At 35.6% G+C, this 20055-nt stretch overlaps 1 protein-coding gene across 2 annotated transcripts; it reads right to left on the bottom strand.

Annotated features, from left to right (window-relative positions):
• Positions 1-9710: 9710 nt before the first annotated feature.
• Positions 9711-15294, bottom strand: LOC110455746 (cholecystokinin receptor type A-like). Of its 2 annotated transcripts, none has more exons than XM_021506084.1 (2): positions 15046-15294; positions 9711-11113 (listed from the first exon to the last, which is right to left on the bottom strand). In XM_021506084.1, the coding sequence occupies exon 2, from the start codon at positions 10941-10943 to the stop codon at positions 9768-9770; it is 1176 nt and encodes a 391-aa protein (XP_021361759.1). In that variant the 5' UTR covers positions 10944-11113; positions 15046-15294; the 3' UTR covers positions 9711-9767. The 2 variants fall into 2 exon arrangements, with proteins under 2 accessions (XP_021361759.1, XP_021361760.1); XM_021506085.1 differs by lacking the exon at positions 15046-15294 and adding an exon at positions 14349-14932.
• Positions 15295-20055: the final 4761 nt, after the last annotated feature.

The raw sequence follows: 20055 nt of genomic DNA, 5'->3' as shown, positions 1-20055 counted from the left end.
ACCTTGGCGTATGGATGTCATCTACTTTTAATTTTGATCGTTAAAAAGGTTGTATCCAAGGCGATGCAAACATTTGGTTTCCTGAAACGTACATGTAAAAATTTTGCTAATACATCTGTCATCCGTCCTTTAAATATTAATATGGTCAGAAGCAAACTAAAATGTGCTGGTGAAATATGGTGTCCATATCGAACTACTCCGGCACATCAATGAGAAGTAGTTCAGAGAAAATTTTCTCAATTTTTTTTTATGGTTTAAAACAAAGATTGACTGTAATGTTTTATCTTATGAAGAAAGCTGTAACTATTTCAAATAGCCACCTCTTTTAAAACGTAGAATGTAGTAAGATCATTTGTTCCTTTTTAAGTGTGTAAACAGCATGTTCATATCTTATTGAACAAATCAATTTAACGGTTCCAAATAGGTCTCTTAGGTCCAGCTGAACGGCGCGTTTTTATACCATCAAGAATTGTTTTGACGTAAGGAAAGATAGTCTTTTTAGCGGATCACTTAAAACGTTAAAAGCAGAAATGAAACAGGTAAGTTTTTAGTTGTTTACACATAGTCTGTTTGTATTTTATGTATCATATATATGTTGTATGATCATTTTACATTTGGTCTGTGAAATTATATGTGAATATCATAAACTGCGTTATTTGTTATCAACCTGTAAGTGGGCCTTATGGTCTGAGCAGAAACATATACAGACATCGGTACATAACATTAAACTTGTTCCCTGATGCGGACATAACCATAGCGTAATCGGGCTGCCAGTCGGAATGGGAATGTTATCAAATTTGAATTCTTTTTCAAAAGTGTTTGTAAATAAGGTCATATCTTTTGATTCTCATAATATCCTTTGACAATCACTTGTAAATTGTATTTATTTTAGCAAGGTTAAGTTTGAAACTTATTCCGAAAACTTTGCTTTGTATCTTAATTATACACTTTAAATTCGTTTTTTTTTTTTTTTTAAATCAACATGTGAAAAGGATCACAACGATCCTCTTCACATGTTGAAATAACATTCAAAACATTGTTTATACTATTTTTGATCAATGTCCTTCCATAAGTTTTATATTGTTTACTGCCGGATCTCATCACATCATATTATATGGTCAAGTTGAGACATCCTGCCACGTATGCGCTCGGAACGCTTAAGTGTATTTTAGCGAATGACACCAGTACCTAGGGATGAAGGGCCTACTTTACAACTTGTGTTCATAGATCTCTATATAGGTCGCGGGAATGGTACTGACAGTCACTTTAGGAAGAAGGTCTAAATCTGGGTTAGTTTCGGCCACCTCGTCCCAGTTTCACTTTCCAATAGGAATTCAATAGGGAAAACATCTTGATCTAAATTTGTTCAAATTATCCGTTGCTCGGACAGGGATTACTTATGTATTCCCTCCCGTAGATAGAAAGTAAAACAAACCCCTTTACTATGTTGCATGAGTTTTTCGAAAATCTTTACTGTAACATAAATGAAAGAAAAACGCTATTGTAATTTTCTTGGTAATTTTCACGATGCATACAAGGTATAACAGTTCCCAGGCAGCCTATTTATACGTTATATAAGTAAAACACTGGTACACCCAAACCATCCCCAACATCAGCGACCGCCTAACACACGATATATATACACCGTCTACACTGTCTACTTGCGTATTGCGCTTCAGTTCGCTCACTAATTATTCTCATACATTTTTAATTATGAATATGTATTTCTGTGTTGTGTTCATGATGGCTGTCTGCATGGTGGCGCCATTCCTCACGTTTATTTCCAAATTCTTCATTTATGATGACTAACGATATATAAAGAAGGCGAGTCTGGTGATTTAATTAACGGGTTGCTTTGTTGATGAAGAATAAGATATTGTTTAAGCCTGAGGGCCAGTTGTCTGTTGTAACCCTGAAATAAGTCATGATAATACTGATGTTTTCCTCCAACTATTACCTGTTATAGTATGTCTGTCAAAAAGGTCGTTGTATCTGTTGTTATATTGTTCCTGGGTCCCATAGTAAGTGATCTGGTGTGGGATTTTGTCAAAAGCCGTGTGTTAGTTGAGAATGATGATTGCCTCTCAATTAATAATTTTGTATTTGATGATGTTGTCTTAATACTGAACTATTTGTTCTGAAACCTCGCTGATTTTCGTGTATCATATTTATCTTTCTGGGAGGACGAAACAGCTGTCTGGTGCAATGTTACTCATTTTGTATCTCTTACTCACTAGATAATCATTCAGTTTTCCTATGCAGAAAGCGGCAAAGCAAAGCAACATTTTACTGCCTTGTCATTTCGTCCATTTTAAACTCGTCAATGGTTCTAATAATCAAATGAAAATCAAAGTCTAAAATGTCTATCTAAACTACCTCTATCAGCTTACTGTATCTTCCACTAAACTTTAAAGCTGCTATCCTACGTTGAATTACATAGTTCCCGAGTTAACCGTTATCTTGATAGCCGCAATTATCTATCCGAGTAGTGGCAGGGTTTAAAATATACACATTACTCCTTTAATCGTTAAAACAATAATAATAAAATTGAGGGGTTTTAATCATCTCCCCTTTTGTTTCAAAAATTGTTTAAAGCAATTTGGATTTCCAACTTTTCAGTCCCTAACATCACTGATGAGTCCTAGAAGGACTCGTATGGTCAGTGTATTTCATTTTGGCATAATGGACCTTTAACCAAATTTAAGTACAATGATATGTATGTCTCTTGCATTCGTCTTTTCTGGTGGTCAATTGTCTTTAAGACAAACATGTGTTCAGAAATTTTCGAGACTTCTGCTATAAGTGAGACTACTCTGCAGGTTTGGATCTATTTGTCGGATTATTTTGTGAATTTGGCCTAAATTGGTTTCCCCCCAAACTCCTGGTACTGTTAATTTGTCAATGGAATTCAGTATATATAGATGGGGATTTGATCTTGTCCTCCAGGTTTCCCGAGGGTGTGTTGTTCTAGTGCTTTGCCACTTCCTGAGGTTGCTCTCAGTGGGATTGTGTTTCCTGTCCCGTTTGTCTGATACTGATGTGATGTCTTCTGTGGTAAATATTGACGTATGTCTTCTGTATATTCCTTTACTTGTGGTTTAAATACATTTTGTTTTACTGAAGAAGCTTTAAATGGATGATATATCGGAGCCTATTAAAGGAATGAAAGAAAACAAAAGAAAAAAAATGGAAATTTAATAAAGGGTTTCAGCCTAATCAATGAAACATATGGTTCTACTGTGATAAATGATAAATAAAGTCCAACTAAGGACGTTTTACATACGGTCCTTCTCAAGGATTACTACACTGAAACTTCCTCCGGGAAATATAGGTGCGGTCCAACGAAAGAGATTTTATATTAAAGGAACGGCAGATAAAGAAATGACACATACAATTCTAGTAAAGAAGTGCTACAGTGGACCAAATGAATGGTTATTGCATATGCTACTTCCGGTGTTCCCGTGAAAAAGGGAAGAAATGGCAATAAGACAGAGAAACATCTTATCTTTGTTTAGAGAAATGATGAAGCAAACAAGATAATGTAATGCTTGTAATGAGTAAAAGTGAATCAGACCAACTTGACGGGGGTAATGTACGGACACGCTATCGACCTCCGGAACTGGACTAGGTCACGTGTCATTAGGCTCGAGTCCTGTGGTGCACGTTTCCGGTCGACTTCACAACAATGACGTAGACCAATGACAGTGGGTATGTGAGGTCTATATAAGGTATGCAATTTACAATCCCGGCATGGAAATTTTTTTCCCTATTAGATATATCAAATGTGATTCAGTTTTCATGTATTTCCTGTACGCATGTCAGCAAAATCTATTTTATTTTCCCAAAACTCGAATATAGAGAAAAAGCATAGCAAAGCATTCAGCATCTAAACGAGCAAACGACTAACCTAGGAGGACCAATTCCCTAGCGTATTAAAAGCATTCTCGCATCTATTATAGATAGAAATGTAAAGATGTTTGTCAGAAAATATGTCAGTAAAAATCATAACATTGTTTAACACACATGTTGTCCTTATAAAACTAACTTTACGTAAGTAGATATAGTGTGTTATTGTCAATCATAAGTAGACATGAACATTTGAATAATGAAATTCGTTTTCTAAAAAACCAAATGCTCCTTATTCAATTTCTTTTCAACAGTCTCGTAAGTCTGTATGAGAGTGTTGACAGTTCCAATACGGAATAACATGGAATGTTCATGGGTGCATTTCTTCGTGGTTTGCAGTTATAAAGATCGTTTAGTGGTACCCAAATTTAAACAAATAGCTGTCAAGTGTATTTAATAAATTTTGTGTATTAATATTCATAATTTCTATAGCATCCATAAAGACCTCCGAAGTTTATACGTGTACACAGCGACTTTTTCGTGGAATAGAGTATAGTTCTTCTTTTTAGTTTTCAATATGCAATATAATTGAATCAAATATAACAATCGTTAAATCATACTTTAATAACGCAGTCTGTATGTGTATTTTACATGATTTTCTAGCTCTGTTTAGTTACATCTTCACCACCTATTGTCTCCTCGCGGTATGGTTACCTGTCTACCAGTCCCCAGTCTCGATAGGTAATGTAAAATTGTCTACTTTTTTTAATTCCAGATAAATCATATACATGAGGAACCGTCTGAGGATGGAATACATCAGCTACGGTCCTTTACATTAATACTCTCTTAATTAAGCATACGTAGTATAGTGTTATCATGATCAACTCTGTTCTGCAGGTCTCACAAAAATTTCACACATAAATATCTTTTTTTTGTTTTTTCTTATTTACAACAAAAACACATTGTCTTTTCTTCATTCTTCTTCTTATACATATGATAATTAAATCTTATTCGCTGAGTAAACACATCGTGTCTCCGCGTTTCCTAAATTTGATCACACTGTATTTTTGTACAATCTCACGTTAGCAATTTAGATTTACCTTTTACATAAGTCTAGATGGATGTAAGTCCATACTGATCAAGGGTACTAGGTCGTTTTACTATGTACATAAGACTTATCGCCCCGCCGATTATATATATATATATAAATAACTATTCTAAAAAACAAAATTATCACTATAAAGACGGGAAAACGATGATTTTTTCCTGTTTTCATATTTTATTTATTTGGTCTTTATTGGAACTATATTAAAAACAGAAAAACAATGATGTGCAGTTTTACAATTTCTTACATATTCTTTTCGTTGTATTGAACATCTGAAACATGCACAGAAAACACAAGTTGCTTCCATTTATTATGGCGATTCAATAACATTTTTAGTAATAGATGATTGTTTTTAATGAAAACGTCTTTCACTAGATCAAAAAGTAGTTTATATTTAAGGAGAGAGATGATTATCATGAACCATGCCACTACCCAAACCGTGATAACTCTGGTCACCAAGGTTACGGCAAACCTCTGGGAGTTAACAATCCACCAGCAGGGTCCACCACCTTGTATCTTGCAAGATGAATCCACACACACACACACGCACACACACACACACACACACACACACACACACACACACACACGCACACACACAAACACACACACACACGCACACACACACAGGTCTTTACACATTTGAAATTTAATGATAGATACAATAAGCCAGATATGATATAAACTGCATCATACCTAGATGAGATAGACACTTAAGACTTACTAAATATTTAAATAATGATATGCTTTTTTACACGGTATTTCTAGAAACTATTTTAGATAGAATTTCAGCAGCATGGGGTTAAGAAATGTCAGTTGGTCAGTCAGTCGACAGAGTGAGTCTATTGTAATTTGCTGTATCATCATGAAACAAAGGAGAGTCAGACTGAGATAAATTGCCAAATCAATGTCTGACATCTTTGAACTCAATCTTGGTTGATCCTCACATCCCTTGCAACTTAGAAGAAATGTTTAAAGGTCTTTGGGATACATTGAAGAAAAGGCAGAGCAACAAATTTCATCCTCACAGTACTTCGACACAAATAGCACAGATTGGAATGCTAAAGAAGCAAGAACAAAGTTATCAATCATCATATAAATGTATATGGATAGCAAATAAATTCTAAATTATTCCTAAATATCTAACCACATTATAATCTAATTTGGATATCTTTTTACGTCTCTGTGCTTTATGATTTTTTGACGTTTTTATCAAATTCATAAATATGCATTGTTTTGTCTTTGAAACTACCGCGGTTTTCGCTATGAGGACGTGACAGTACTTGTATTTGACGCAGATTTTCATGGCGGGTGATCTCAATCAAGCAGAACGCTTATCTTTCCGACACACGTGGATTTACTGTCCATGTACTTTTTTCCATGGTCTCCATGTCAGTTGTAGAAGTATAGAATATGCGAACACTATAGTATCGTTGTGAATATCAATCAAAGACATCCTCGTAACACAGATAAGTGTGCAATAACGCACGGATACCAAAACAAACAACATGCTTATACCGATTATTGTACAGTAACGAACGGACGAAAATGAAGACAACCTGTCGACACTAATGTTGTGGAGTAGCATACAGATACCTATGAAAGTAAACCTGCCAACATCGACTTTGTGAAATAGCACAAAATGATTCCAATAAAAGAAAACCTGACGACATGGATTTCGTGAGAAAGCACACATTGATTTTTTGAAATAACACCTCATGATGCTAATAAAAGACAACATGACAACATTTACTTTGTGAAATAGTGCCCTATGATTCCAATGAAAGACAATCTGCAAACATGGATTTCGTGAGAAAGCACACAATTATACAAATGAAAGACAACCTGTCAACATTGATTTTGTGAAAAAGCACATGACGATGCCAATGAAAAACTACCTGCCGACATTGATTTTGTGAAAAAGCACACGATGATACAAATGAAAGACAACTTGCCGGCATTGATTTTGTGAAAAGCAAACGATTCTAATGAAAGACAACATGGCGACATTGATTTTGTGAAAAAGCACACGATACCAATGAAAGACAACTTGCCGGCAGTGATTTTGTGAAAAGCAAACGATTCTAATGTAAGACTACCTGGTGACATTGATTTTGTGAAAAAGAACACAATATCAAGGAATAACAATCTGGTGAATTTGATTTTGTGAAAAAGCACACGATACCAATAAAAGACAACTTGCCGACATTGAGTTTGTGAAAAAGCACACAATGTCAAGGAATAACAATCTGGCGAATTTGATATTGTGAAAAAGCACACGATACCAATGAAACACAACTTGCCGACATTGATATTGTGAAAAAGCACACAATGTCAAGGAATAACAATCTGGCGAATTTTATTTTGTGAAAAAGCACACAATGTCAAGGAATAACAATCTGGTGAATTTGATTTTGTGAAAAAGCACACAATATCAAGGAATAACAATCTGGCGAATTTTATTTTGTGAAAAAGCACACGATATTAATGAAAAACAACCTGCCGGCATTGATTTTATGAAAAAGCACACGATACCAATGAGAAACAACATGGCGACATTGATTTTGTGAAAAAGAACACAATATCAAGGAATAACAATCTGGCGAACTCGATTTTGTGAAAAAGCACACAATGTCAAGGAATAACAATCTGGCGAATTTGATATTGTGAAAAAGCACACGATACCAATGAAAAACAACATGCCGACATTGATTTTGTGAAAAAGAACACAATATCAAGGAATAAAAATCTGGCGAATTTGATTTTGTGAAAAAGCACACAGTATCAAGGAAAAACAATCTGCTGACATTGATTTTGTGAAAAAGAACACAATATCAAGGAATAACAATCTGGCGAATTTGATATTGTGAAAAAGCACACGATACCAATGAAACACAACTTGCCGACATTGATATTGTGAAAAAGCACACAATATCAAGGAATAACAATCTGGCGAATTCGATTTTGTGAAAAAGCACACAGTATCAAGGAAAAACAATCTGCTGACATTGATTTTGTGAAAAGCAAACGATTCTAATGTAAGACTACCTGGTGACATTGATTTTGTGAAAAAGAACACGATATCAATGAAAAACAACCTGCCGACATTGATTTTGTGAAAAAGCACACGATACCAATGAAAATCAACTTGCCAACATTGATTTTGTGAAAAAGCACACAATATCAAGGAATAACAATCTGCCGACATTGATTTTGTGAAAAAGCACACGATACCAATGAAAGACAACCTGGCCACATTGATTTTGTGAAAAAACACACAATATTAAGTAATAACAATCTGCCGACATTGATTTTGTGAAAAAGCACACGATACCAATGAAAGCCAACCTGCCGACATTGATTTTGTGAAAAAGCACACCAAAAAAATGAAAAACAACATGCCGACATTGATTTTATTAAAAAGCACACGATACCAATGAAAAACAACGTTCCAACATTGATTTTGTGAAAAAGCACACGATACCAATGAAAAACAACATGCCGACATTGATTTTGTGAAAAAGCACACGATGATACAAATGAAAGACAACCTGGCGACATTGATTTTGTGAAAAAGCACACGATATCAAGGAATAACAATCTGGCGACATTGATTTTGTGAAATAGCACAATATATAAAGGAAAAACAGTCTGCTGACCGTGATTTTGTGAAAAGCAAACGATACCAATGAAAGACAACCTGCCAACATTGATTTTGTGAAAAAGCACACAATATCAAGGAATAACAATCTGCCGACATTGATTTTGTAAAAAAGCACACGATACCAATGCAAGACAACCTGCCGACATTGATTTTGTGAAAAAGCACACAATATCAAGTAATACCAATCTTCCGACATTGATTTTGTGAAAAAGCACGCGATACCAATGAAAGACAACCTGCCGACATTGATTTTGTGGAAAAGCACACGATATCAAGGAAAAAACAATCTGCCGACATTGATTTTGTGAAAAAGCACACAATATCAAGGAATAACAATCTGCCGACATTGATTTTGTAAAAAAGCACACAATATCATGGAAAAACAATCTGCTGACATTCATTTCGTGAAAAGCAAACGATTCTAATGAAAGACAACCTGGCCACATTGATTTTGTGAAAAAAGCGCACAATATCAAGTAATAACAATCTGCCGACATTGATTTTGTGTAAAAGCACACGATACCAATGAAAAACAACCTACCGACATTTATTTTGTGAAATAGCACACAATGACGCCAATGAAAAACAAACTGCCGACATTTACTTTGTGAAAAAGCACACGATATCATTGAAAAACGACCTGCCGACATTGACTTTGTGAAATAGCACACGATATTAATGAAAAGCAACCTGCAAACCTCGATTTTGTGAAAAAGCACACCATATCAATGAAAAACAATCTGCCGACATTGGTTTTGTGAAATAGCACATAATGATACCAATGAAACACACCTAACAACACTGACACTGACATTGTTGAATAGCACACGAGTACCAATGAAAGACAACCTGCCAACACTGATGTTTCGGAACATAGTGATACCAATGAAAATTAATTTGCAAACGCTGACGTCATTGAAGAACCCTCGACTATCGGTCAATAAGTTATGGCCTTGCAGATCTGACGTATTGGAATAATACAATGACATTGGCCGATAAAGAAACACGTATACGTGTCGTTAACGCTTACTTTTTCTATATTGACACCGATTGCGACTATATGTGCAATTTGAAAAACAAAACAAAAAGTAACGGTTTCTTTTAAATAAATATGTTTTATTATGAAAGTATAGTCAATAAATACACATTTTTTCATTTTGAACGTAACCTGTGCAAACAGAAGCAACGTTTAAAAGAAGCTATGAGATCCTTCCTAAATCTTACGTTGAGGATACTATATATGAAGGGATTGGCAGCACTGTTGATCATATATGATCTAACTAATAGATTGTATATAATTTCTGTCGAGTCAAATGAGTGACTTTCTGTAAACGCTATTTTAAGCATTTTCAACGTGCGCACAGTCAAGTGTGGTAAAAATCCCAGAATAAACACGACTGTTACTGAGTAAAACATAACGGTAGATCCCTGAGCTTTCGGTTTACTGCGTCTAATGGCGTAACCCAAACTAGACTTTCGTACATTGTTTCTTTTTATTGGCTTCCCATCTGTCAAGTTCTTTCCTTCGTTGGTACTGGACAGAAACATTAGCCCACCGTTATTGGTAGATCCCCTGCGGCGACGGTAGAGTTTTAGTCCAATCAAAATGTATATCACAATAAGAATAATTAAGGCACTTACAAAAGTGCCGATTAAAAAAATATTATATATTTTGTCACTCATGAACCCATGATAGTCATTTCTAAAAGTTGTGCATTCTGTGCCAGTCAGATTCGTACTGTTCCCGTCCACTAGAATGGTGAATTTGTCTGTTCCTGCGAATATTAACACTGGCCAGGCTAATGATAGGGATACGATGACACAGGCTAATCCAAGCTTCTTCGCTCTACTAGGTGTGATGATACGTTTGGACGCTTTGACGAGATTCACGTACCGATCAACTGACACGGACAGCAGGATGAATCCTGACGATAACACCAGAGAAGTCTCGATAAACCGGAAGACTTTACAAACTTCCGTTGACTGGAAATAGTGCTGGTTTCTCATGTCATAAATCTCGAACGGCATAACGAGCACACAATTCAATATATCAAAGATGGCTAGAGTGAGAATAAACACCCTTTTCGTGGTCCTTCTCTTCTTGATCGTCGGCGAGTTGTAAACATAGCAGACAAGCGTATTACCAACAAACCCTAGAAGAATCAGAACTCCAACGACGATTATTACCGGAAGAAGAAGCAATGCATTGTCGTTGTTTCTTTCAATGATGAAGGATGCAAAATCAAACTTGTTTGTGCTGTCGGTGATGTTGGTCGAACCTGCCATATTGTCGAGGGGGCTGTTTCGTTCACCCATCTCCTCCATCATCTTTCTCCAAAATGTTTTAAAAACGAAATCCAACGAAATATTCAAGTATTATTTCCGATATAATCTTCCTACACTCCACATCATAATTGTTGTCATGGTTACAGCCCGTCCGGTTTCCGATGGTTAACGAATGTTTTCCTTTCGCTGGCGTCAGATAGATACACTACGGCCTACAACATATGGAAAAGGACAAATGAATGTTTATATACACATGTTTTTTTTCATCACACATAATTTGCTTAATCACAGAAATATATCATATACTTATCTTGAAAGAGTTTACATAAATACATATGTACGAAAACTAACGTTTACATTGCCAATCGTTAGACGGGAGTTTTTGTGATATTTTAGCAGACATTTACATGAACCATTCTATGTATACATTTCATATGTTTTCATCAGTGTAGTGTGCTAATGCCCAGTGATATGAAGTAGATGTTGTATCGTAAATCCTTACGTCCATAACACAGTCTAACATAGCAGAGTAGCACACGTGATATGTGATGAGATAAAACGCTTCACACAAAGACACTATCATCCATTGTACTCTAGTACTAAGTAGCGAACATTCCTGGCAAACTAAAGATGGCTTACGTACTATTTCTTACCGAACTTTCTAAACCAGACAATCCTTTCGATGGTGTTTCTAATTATAAATACATTTTTCAGGGGTAAAGGATTGCTTCAAATTCTCACTAGATTAATGACAGCTTTCTTTATATTGTGGGTGAAATTCAGAAGAAAAAAAATCATATATTTCTGAAGATGGCACTTTTTAATCACATTTGAGATATAACAAAAAAAAAATCTAACGCTTTGAAGATAATACTATTTATAGGAAAGGGAGAAAATATCTATGCTAACAAAACTTTTCTTGTCAAATGTCTTATATCTCTAGACGAAATTTACATCACAAAGGACGGCTCATAAAATATACTTATATACGCCCATTGAAACTGAGTTAAATTCGGGTTATGAAAGCGGCGCTTCTAAATATGTTCATCCAGGCATTACAGTGAATGACTTTCAAGATGATGTTAATACAACTTGAGTAGGTAGGATTCTCCTATAGGCTTCGGAGCGTTTATCATAGAACAGTGACAGTTCCTTATTTTTTTCCGATTGGAAAGCACTGCAAGATTTAAGGAAAACTTCTTAATTTGGGGTATTTTGTTTTATTTGTTGTTTGTGTTTTTGTTTTGTTGTTGTTGTTTTGTTTTGTTGTTTCTTTTTTATTATTATTTATTTCAGCAATGGCTTCATATGGGAAAACATGAGATATAAATTTTATGAACTTAAGCAATGTTCGTACAACTTGAGCAGGTAGGTATATTCTGAATAGGCAAGATTCATGTATTTATACTGGGTAGGTGACTAGTGTATCTTAAGGTAAGTACAGACTGGATACAAGTATGGTATGTGTATCTAATGACATATGTTTGTGTTCGTGGACAAATACTTCAGGTCACTATAACAGAATAAAATAAGATCGTAAAATTACAAAATTGATAAAGGATGCCAATATTGAGTGAATTACACTGTGCCATACAGCTGTTTCGTCCTTCTAGGACTCACAGGCGATTTTAGAAGCCAAAAAGGTGGATTTCTAAATTGATTTAAACTACTGTTGAAACAGAAGGGCATGAGCATTTAACCGCTTCATTGTATAAATGTCAAGCATTAGACGAGTTCTGTATAATTTTATAACAATAATAAGTGTGTATATTAAGTACCATTCCACTACTCGGAAGAAATAATTGTTGCCAAAGGTTACAGCAAACATCGGACACTGAGAAATTCACCAGCAGAGTCTACCACCTGGGGTAATTGAAAACAGCTAAAGACGGCAGTTTATGGAAAGGGCCTGTTGGCAGATACAAATATCAGATTATGATTAAATGCAGTTATCGTTACAATAATTGTTAACTTGCAAAGTGCCTTGTCATATGGCGATCATTTATTTATGTTTTGATTACAATTATATATAACTGATTAACTTAAGGAGTTGTTCTTTAATATTTGTCATCCTTCCAAAAATAATCATATTTATATAAGTTATGTATTTAATTGTTACACATGACACTAATTCGCAATTAAATTCTTCTGTTTAACCTTCATAAGAAGCAATAATATGCAGGCATCTGTCAAAATGTGATTATATAGACAATTTGAGTTTACATAGATAGAAGTTCAACGAGCTTGATTAGGAAGTGAGGAAGATGTCTTCTTCATGAAACGCATCTTGTGGTGCACACGCCCACATTATTGATTAAATAAAATGACTCATAATTGTTTTCCTGACACAAAACAAAGTAGTCTTTATAAACACACGAAAACATGTGTATTTAGGAGTACTCACGAGTACGAGTGTCTCATACTGATTAGCGAGTGTGGTCGAACTTATCATATAAGGTTAAAACCGTTGAATGATATGACTAATACAAATCTCCTCCTTTACTGTACAAAGTCCGGCTACTGTAGCATTAACGGAAATAAGGCCTGGACCGTGTTTCAAAATGAAATCTGTCGTAATCCTTGATATTTTTACACAGATACATAATGCTTGGGTTTGCTAATCAAATTGATGGTAATGTGATCAAACAAACAATTGTGTATTTATAGATGAAATGAAACATATCATCGATAAAACCTGTTCGTGTTAACTAGAAAATCACGCATCGTTCACCTACTACCGAACAATGGTAATAAAAATGCATATTGACGTCAAAAGCAGATTATGTATTGATAACGATTACACCATCACATCATGTATCAGAATTTTGAGTGTTCTATTAAGTTTACATCATTGATTGATTTTGTTTGTTTACAGAAGGTGCACTAGTGAAACATGTCGATAACAGGAAGACTTGTTAAATCGGCGAGTTAAATCGGCCCATCTATATCGATATAAATTCAGCTATAGAGACAACCAAATCAATATACTTTCATATTCCTTAAAGAAGGAACGTGGTATTTCCCTGTAAAGTGAATCAAATAAGCTTTAAAATATCAATGAGTTTCAATGAGTAAATACCATGTCTTCTTGACATATATACAGACCTTATCGCATCTACTATCTAATTTTATGTTTTATGGCATGTTACTATACATGTTTTAAACATTTTTCAATGTAATGGTAATTGCAATGACACTCAAATAAACAATATTGCCTTAACTCGACTTGATTCTTATACAGTCGTGCGTCCCTGTTTGATAACACATTAATAGCGTGATGTACCTCCGCTCATTACAAGCAGAACACAACATTATCTGAATGACATGCCCGTTACTCAAAGGATATAAAACAACTCACAAACGTTTACGTTAAGTATAGCTGCCCTGTGTATTCTGTATAGTAATTTGTCCTCATCAAGTCAGGCATTTGTTATTAATTTAACATACCATACGTAACCACCACAGAAATCTCCAGGGTCTACTCCGTACCGCCTGACTCCAGGTGATACTATTTTGGTATACTAGTCACTGGGAACTTCTGAAGTATGCACAATTAATGAACTAACGTTATGACAAATGAATGACTGGGAAAACCCGCATTATATACTGTACAATACAAACAGGTGTACTGACGAGTGCAGTAGAACCTGTAGAACCACAGATAAAAGGTTACAATGTCAGAGGAGTGACTTAGGAAACCTACGTCTGTACAACGTCTGGCTAACACATTCAGGGTTATATAGAGTCATTTCTCACCTTATACACGGAAACACGGCTGTATCTAAATTTAACTCCTATCAACACTCGACATTGCTAGATAAACACCCGTGATCTGACACGTACCCATGTGTACAATATGTGTTAGCATAAACCGGTACACCAAGGTATTGTGAACGCCATATAAATGTATATAATAAACGTCACACAATAATTACAACCCTGTATGACAAACCTAAAATTGTATGATAACTGATATGTTATTGTTTCAAAACGAGACTAACATACTTACTTAGCCACAAACAATTAATTATAAACTCGGCAGTGCTTGTAATACGTATAACTTTAAAATCTAACAAAGCCGTCAATGCTATATAAAATCTTTAATAAACTATAATAGCATGCGTGTATCTCTTTCAATACATACCGTATATACAACTCTGTACAGTGCGTCTCCACGAGGAAATAAAATGTCAGTATGGTAGTATATATTTTATAAATACTATCCACTGGTGATCACTTGACTCAACATTTCTCGATGGCCTATATATGTTGAAATGAAGTCACTGACGAGTTCACTGCCTTAAAAAGAAGTATATGTGCGGTTAACGAACAGGAACCAACACTCATAACAGAGCCCCCTATCGGCTGTATAATGAAGGCTTTGTTACAGTCACTGGAAATCGCGGGCTATCCCTACTGGTCCTGTGGCTGACGCAAGACTAGCATTGTTTCTGTTCAGGGGCCAGATCAAAGTGGAAGGAAAGAGGACAGGCACTTGTGTTGGGTTCAAACCAATTAGTGGTTTAGTGACGCTACATTAACGGAGTCTGGTTCAGTAGTATAGCGGTATAACTGTTGATGATGTTGACTGCATCAACAAATAAGTATTAAACCAAAACCGAAAGACGACAGATAGAAAAATAGCAACAAAACCTAAAGAGATACCTAAACCTTAACCAAAAGAAAGACCCACACCCTACAGTAGATGTTACACAGATATGCTCTCGGTAAATGTGTCCCGGAAAGCCTAGAAGTTTTTGAACCACAAGTATCAATCGTCCTCAAGTTGGTCATCTACTGGAGACAAAGCGAACACATCTCGATTTAAAAATCCACATAAACAAGAATACCATCGGTGAGTCACGTTCTCGTATATTCCATAGCAGTTGGTATACTTTATTATGTGTATATGCATACCAAATTTGATTATCAATTAGCTTTAACGCCGCCCCGATCAATGATAATTGTGTCGTCCAAACTGCAAATGACTATTACGATCACATATTTGAATATATAACAGTATTCCGTACCGCGAATGTAATTATTAGAAATTAGTACTCTGGATGACACAGCTTAGCTGAAGCGTTATCATCGGTAATTAGTTTTCTCCTTGTTACGTATCGTTATCATATTACTCAATGGTAAAACTCAATACTTTCACGTACCATAAGGCACTGTGCTTCCTTTGTGTCTGTTTTCCCAAATAGTGACCCAGATATAACGTGGTGTGATAAGAATGGAAAGGAAAAAAAATGAATACCTAAAAGATACATCTATTAAATACCTTAGGAGATATATCATAAACTTATAGAGAAAACTCTGTTACTTTGAATTATTTTCAATCTATTTAATTTCTTTATTGCATTTAATGATATCTGAATTGAATTTAGAAACATACCCAAATTGTGTTTATAGACATATCTCCATTTCATATACGAAACATATCCGGTACATTTTAATCATACCTACATTTCGTTCCACCAATATCAATTTATCTGATATATGTTTTATTGCAGTGAAAGATATCCATATTCAAATGAGAGATATGCTTGTTTTATTTAACCATATGACTAAAACTATTTTGCTATCCCTCTTTAAATATCAAAACATGAGTTGAATTTCCAAAGACGTGTTCTGTAACTGTCCAGAACATTGTGTGATATCCTCTGTGACTAGATACGTTATATCACATTGTGTGAAATACTGTGTGACAAGATACGTTATATCGGATTGTGTGATATCCTCTGTGACTAGATACGTTATATCGGATTGTGTGATATCCTCTGTGACTAGATACGTTATATCGGATTGTGTGATATCCTCTGTGACTAGATACGTTATATCGGATTGTGTGATATCCTCTGTGACTAGATACGTTATATCGGATTGTGTGATATCCTCTGTGACTAGATACGTTATATCGGATTGTGTGATATCCTCTGTGACTAGATACGTTATATCGGATTGTGTGATATCCTCTGTGACTAGATACGTTATATCGGATTGTGTGATATCCTCTGTGACTAGATACGTTATATCGGATTGTGTGATATCCTCTGTGACTAGATACGTTATATCGGATTGTGTGATATCCTCTGTGACTAGATACGTTATATCGGATTGTGTGATATCCTCTGTGACTAGATACGTTATATCGGATTGTGTGATATCCTCTGTGACTAGATACGTTATATCGGATTGTGTGATATCCTCTGTGACTAGATACGTTATATCGGATTGTGTGATATCCTCTGTGACTAGATACGTTATATCGGATTGTGTGATATCCTCTGTGACTAGATACGTTATATCGGATTGTGTGATATCCTCTGTGACTAGATACGTTATATCGGATTGTGTGATATCCTCTGTGACTAGATACGTTATATCGGATTGTGTGATATCCTCTGTGACTAGATACGTTATATCGGATTGTGTGATATCCTCTGTGACTAGATACGTTATATCGGATTGTGTGATATCCTCTGTGACTAGATACGTTATATCGGATTGTGTGATATCCTCTGTGACTAGATACGTTATATCGGATTGTGTGATATCCTCTGTGACTAGATACGTTATATCGGATTGTGTGATATCCTCTGTGACTAGATACGTTATATCGGATTGTGTGATATCCTCTGTGACTAGATACGTTATATCGGATTGTGTGATATCCTCTGTGACTAGATACGTTATATCGGATTGTGTGATATCCTCTGTGACTAGATACGTTATATCGGATTGTGTGATATCCTCTGTGACTAGATACGTTATATCGGATTGTATGATATCCTCTGTGACTAGATACGTTATATCGGATTGTGTGATATCCTCTGTGACTAGATACGTTATATCGGATTGTGTGATATCCTCTGTGACTAGATACGTTATATCGGATTGTATGATATCCTCTGTGACTAGATACGTTATATCGGATTGTGTGATATCCTCTGTGACTAGATACGTTATATCGGATTGTGTGATATCCTCTGTGACTAGATACGTTATATCGGATTGTATGATATCCTCTGTGACTAGATACGTTATATCGGATTGTGTGATATCCTCTGTGACTAGATACGTTATATCGGATTGTGTGATATCCTCTGTGACTAGATACGTTATATCGGATTGTGTGATATCCTCTGTGACTAGATACGTTATATCGGATTGTGTGATATCCTCTGTGACTAGATACGTTATATCGGATTGTGTGATATCCTCTGTGACTAGATACGTTATATCGGATTGTGTGATATCCTCTGTGACTAGATACGTTATATCGGATTGTGTGATATCCTCTGTGACTAGATACGTTATATCACATTGTATGATATCCTCTGTGACTAGATACGTTAAATCGGATTGTATGGTATCCTCTGTGACTAGATACGTTAAATCGGATTGTATGATATACTCTGTGACTAGATAAGTAATATCGGATTGTGTGATATCCTCTGTGACTAGATACGTTATATCACATTGTGTGATATCCTATGTGACTAGATACGTTATATCGGATTGTGTGATATCCTCTGGGCTAGATACGTTATATCACATTGTATGATATCCTCTGTGACTAGAGACGTTATATCGGATTGTGTGATATCCTCTGTAACTAGATACGTTATATCACATTGTGTGATATCTTCTGTGACTAGATACGTTATATCGGATTGTGGGGTATCCTCTGTGACTCGATACGTTATATTACATTGGGGGATATCCTCTGTGACTAGATACGTTATATCACATTGTATGATATCCTCTGTGACTAGAGACGTTATATCGGATTGTGTGATATCCTCTGTAACTAGATACGTTATATCGGATTGTGTGATATCCTCTGGGCTAGATACGTTATATCACATTGTATGATATCCTCTGTGACTAGATACGTTATATCACATTGTGTTATATCCTCTGTGACTAGATACGTTATATCGGAGTGTGGGATATCCTCTGTGACTAGATACGTTATATCGGATTGTGTGATATCCGCTGTGACTAGATACGTTATATCCGATTGTGTGATATCCTCTGTGACTAGATACGTTATATCACATTGTGTGATATCCTCTGTGACTCGATACGTTATATCGGATTGTTTGATATCCTCTGTGACTAGATAAGTATTATCGGATTGTGTGATATCCTCTGTGACTCGATACGGTATATCACATTGTGTGATATCCTATGTGACTAGATACGTTATATCGGATTGTATGATATCCTCTGTGACTAGGTACGTTCAATCGGATTGTATGGTATCCTCTGTGACTAGATACGTTATATCGGATTGTTTGATATACTCTGTGACTAGATACGTTATATCACATTATATGATATCCTCTGTGACTAGGTCCGTTCAATCGGATTGTATGGTATCCTCTTCTGTGACTAGATACGTTATATTGGATTGTGTGATATCCTCTGTGCCTAGATACGTAATATCGGATTGTATGATATCCTCTGTGACTAGATACGTTATATTGGATTGTGTGATATCCTCTGTGACTAGATACGTTATATCGGATTGTGTGATATCCTCTGTGACTAGATACGTTATATCGGATTGTGTGATATCCTCTGTGACTAGATACGTTATATCGGATTGTGTGATATCCTCTGTGACTAGATACGTTATATCGGATTGTGTGATATCCTCTGTGACTAGATACGTTATATCGGATTGTGTGATATCCTCTGTGACTAGATACGTTATATCGGATTGTGTGATATCCTCTGTGACTAGATACGTTATATCGGATTGTGTGATATCCTCTGTGACTAGATACGTTATATCGGATTGTGTGATATCCTCTGTGACTAGATACGTTATATCGGATTGTGTGATATCCTCTGTGACTAGATACGTTATATCGGATTGTGTGATATCCTCTGTGACTAGATACGTTATATCGGATTGTGTGATATCCTCTGTGACTAGATACGTTATATCGGATTGTGTGATATCCTCTGTGACTAGATACGTTATATCGGATTGTGTGATATCCTCTGTGACTAGATACGTTATATCGGATTGTGTGATATCCTCTGTGACTAGATACGTTATATCGGATTGTGTGATATCCTCTGTGACTAGATACGTTATATCGGATTGTGTGATATCCTCTGTGACTAGATACGT

Source organism: Mizuhopecten yessoensis, unplaced genomic scaffold (assembly GCF_002113885.1).
Source record: "Mizuhopecten yessoensis strain PY_sf001 unplaced genomic scaffold, ASM211388v2 scaffold8365, whole genome shotgun sequence".
NCBI lineage: Eukaryota > Metazoa > Mollusca > Bivalvia > Pectinida > Pectinidae > Mizuhopecten > Mizuhopecten yessoensis.
Note: the sequence above shows the minus strand (reverse complement) of the source record. Positions and strands in the feature narration are given on the sequence as shown.

Excerpts from the sequence above, each read along its gene's own strand:
- LOC110455746 (XM_021506084.1), bottom strand. The coding sequence starts at position 10,943 with ATGATGGAGGAGATGGGTGAACGAAACAGCCCCCTCGACAATATGGCA.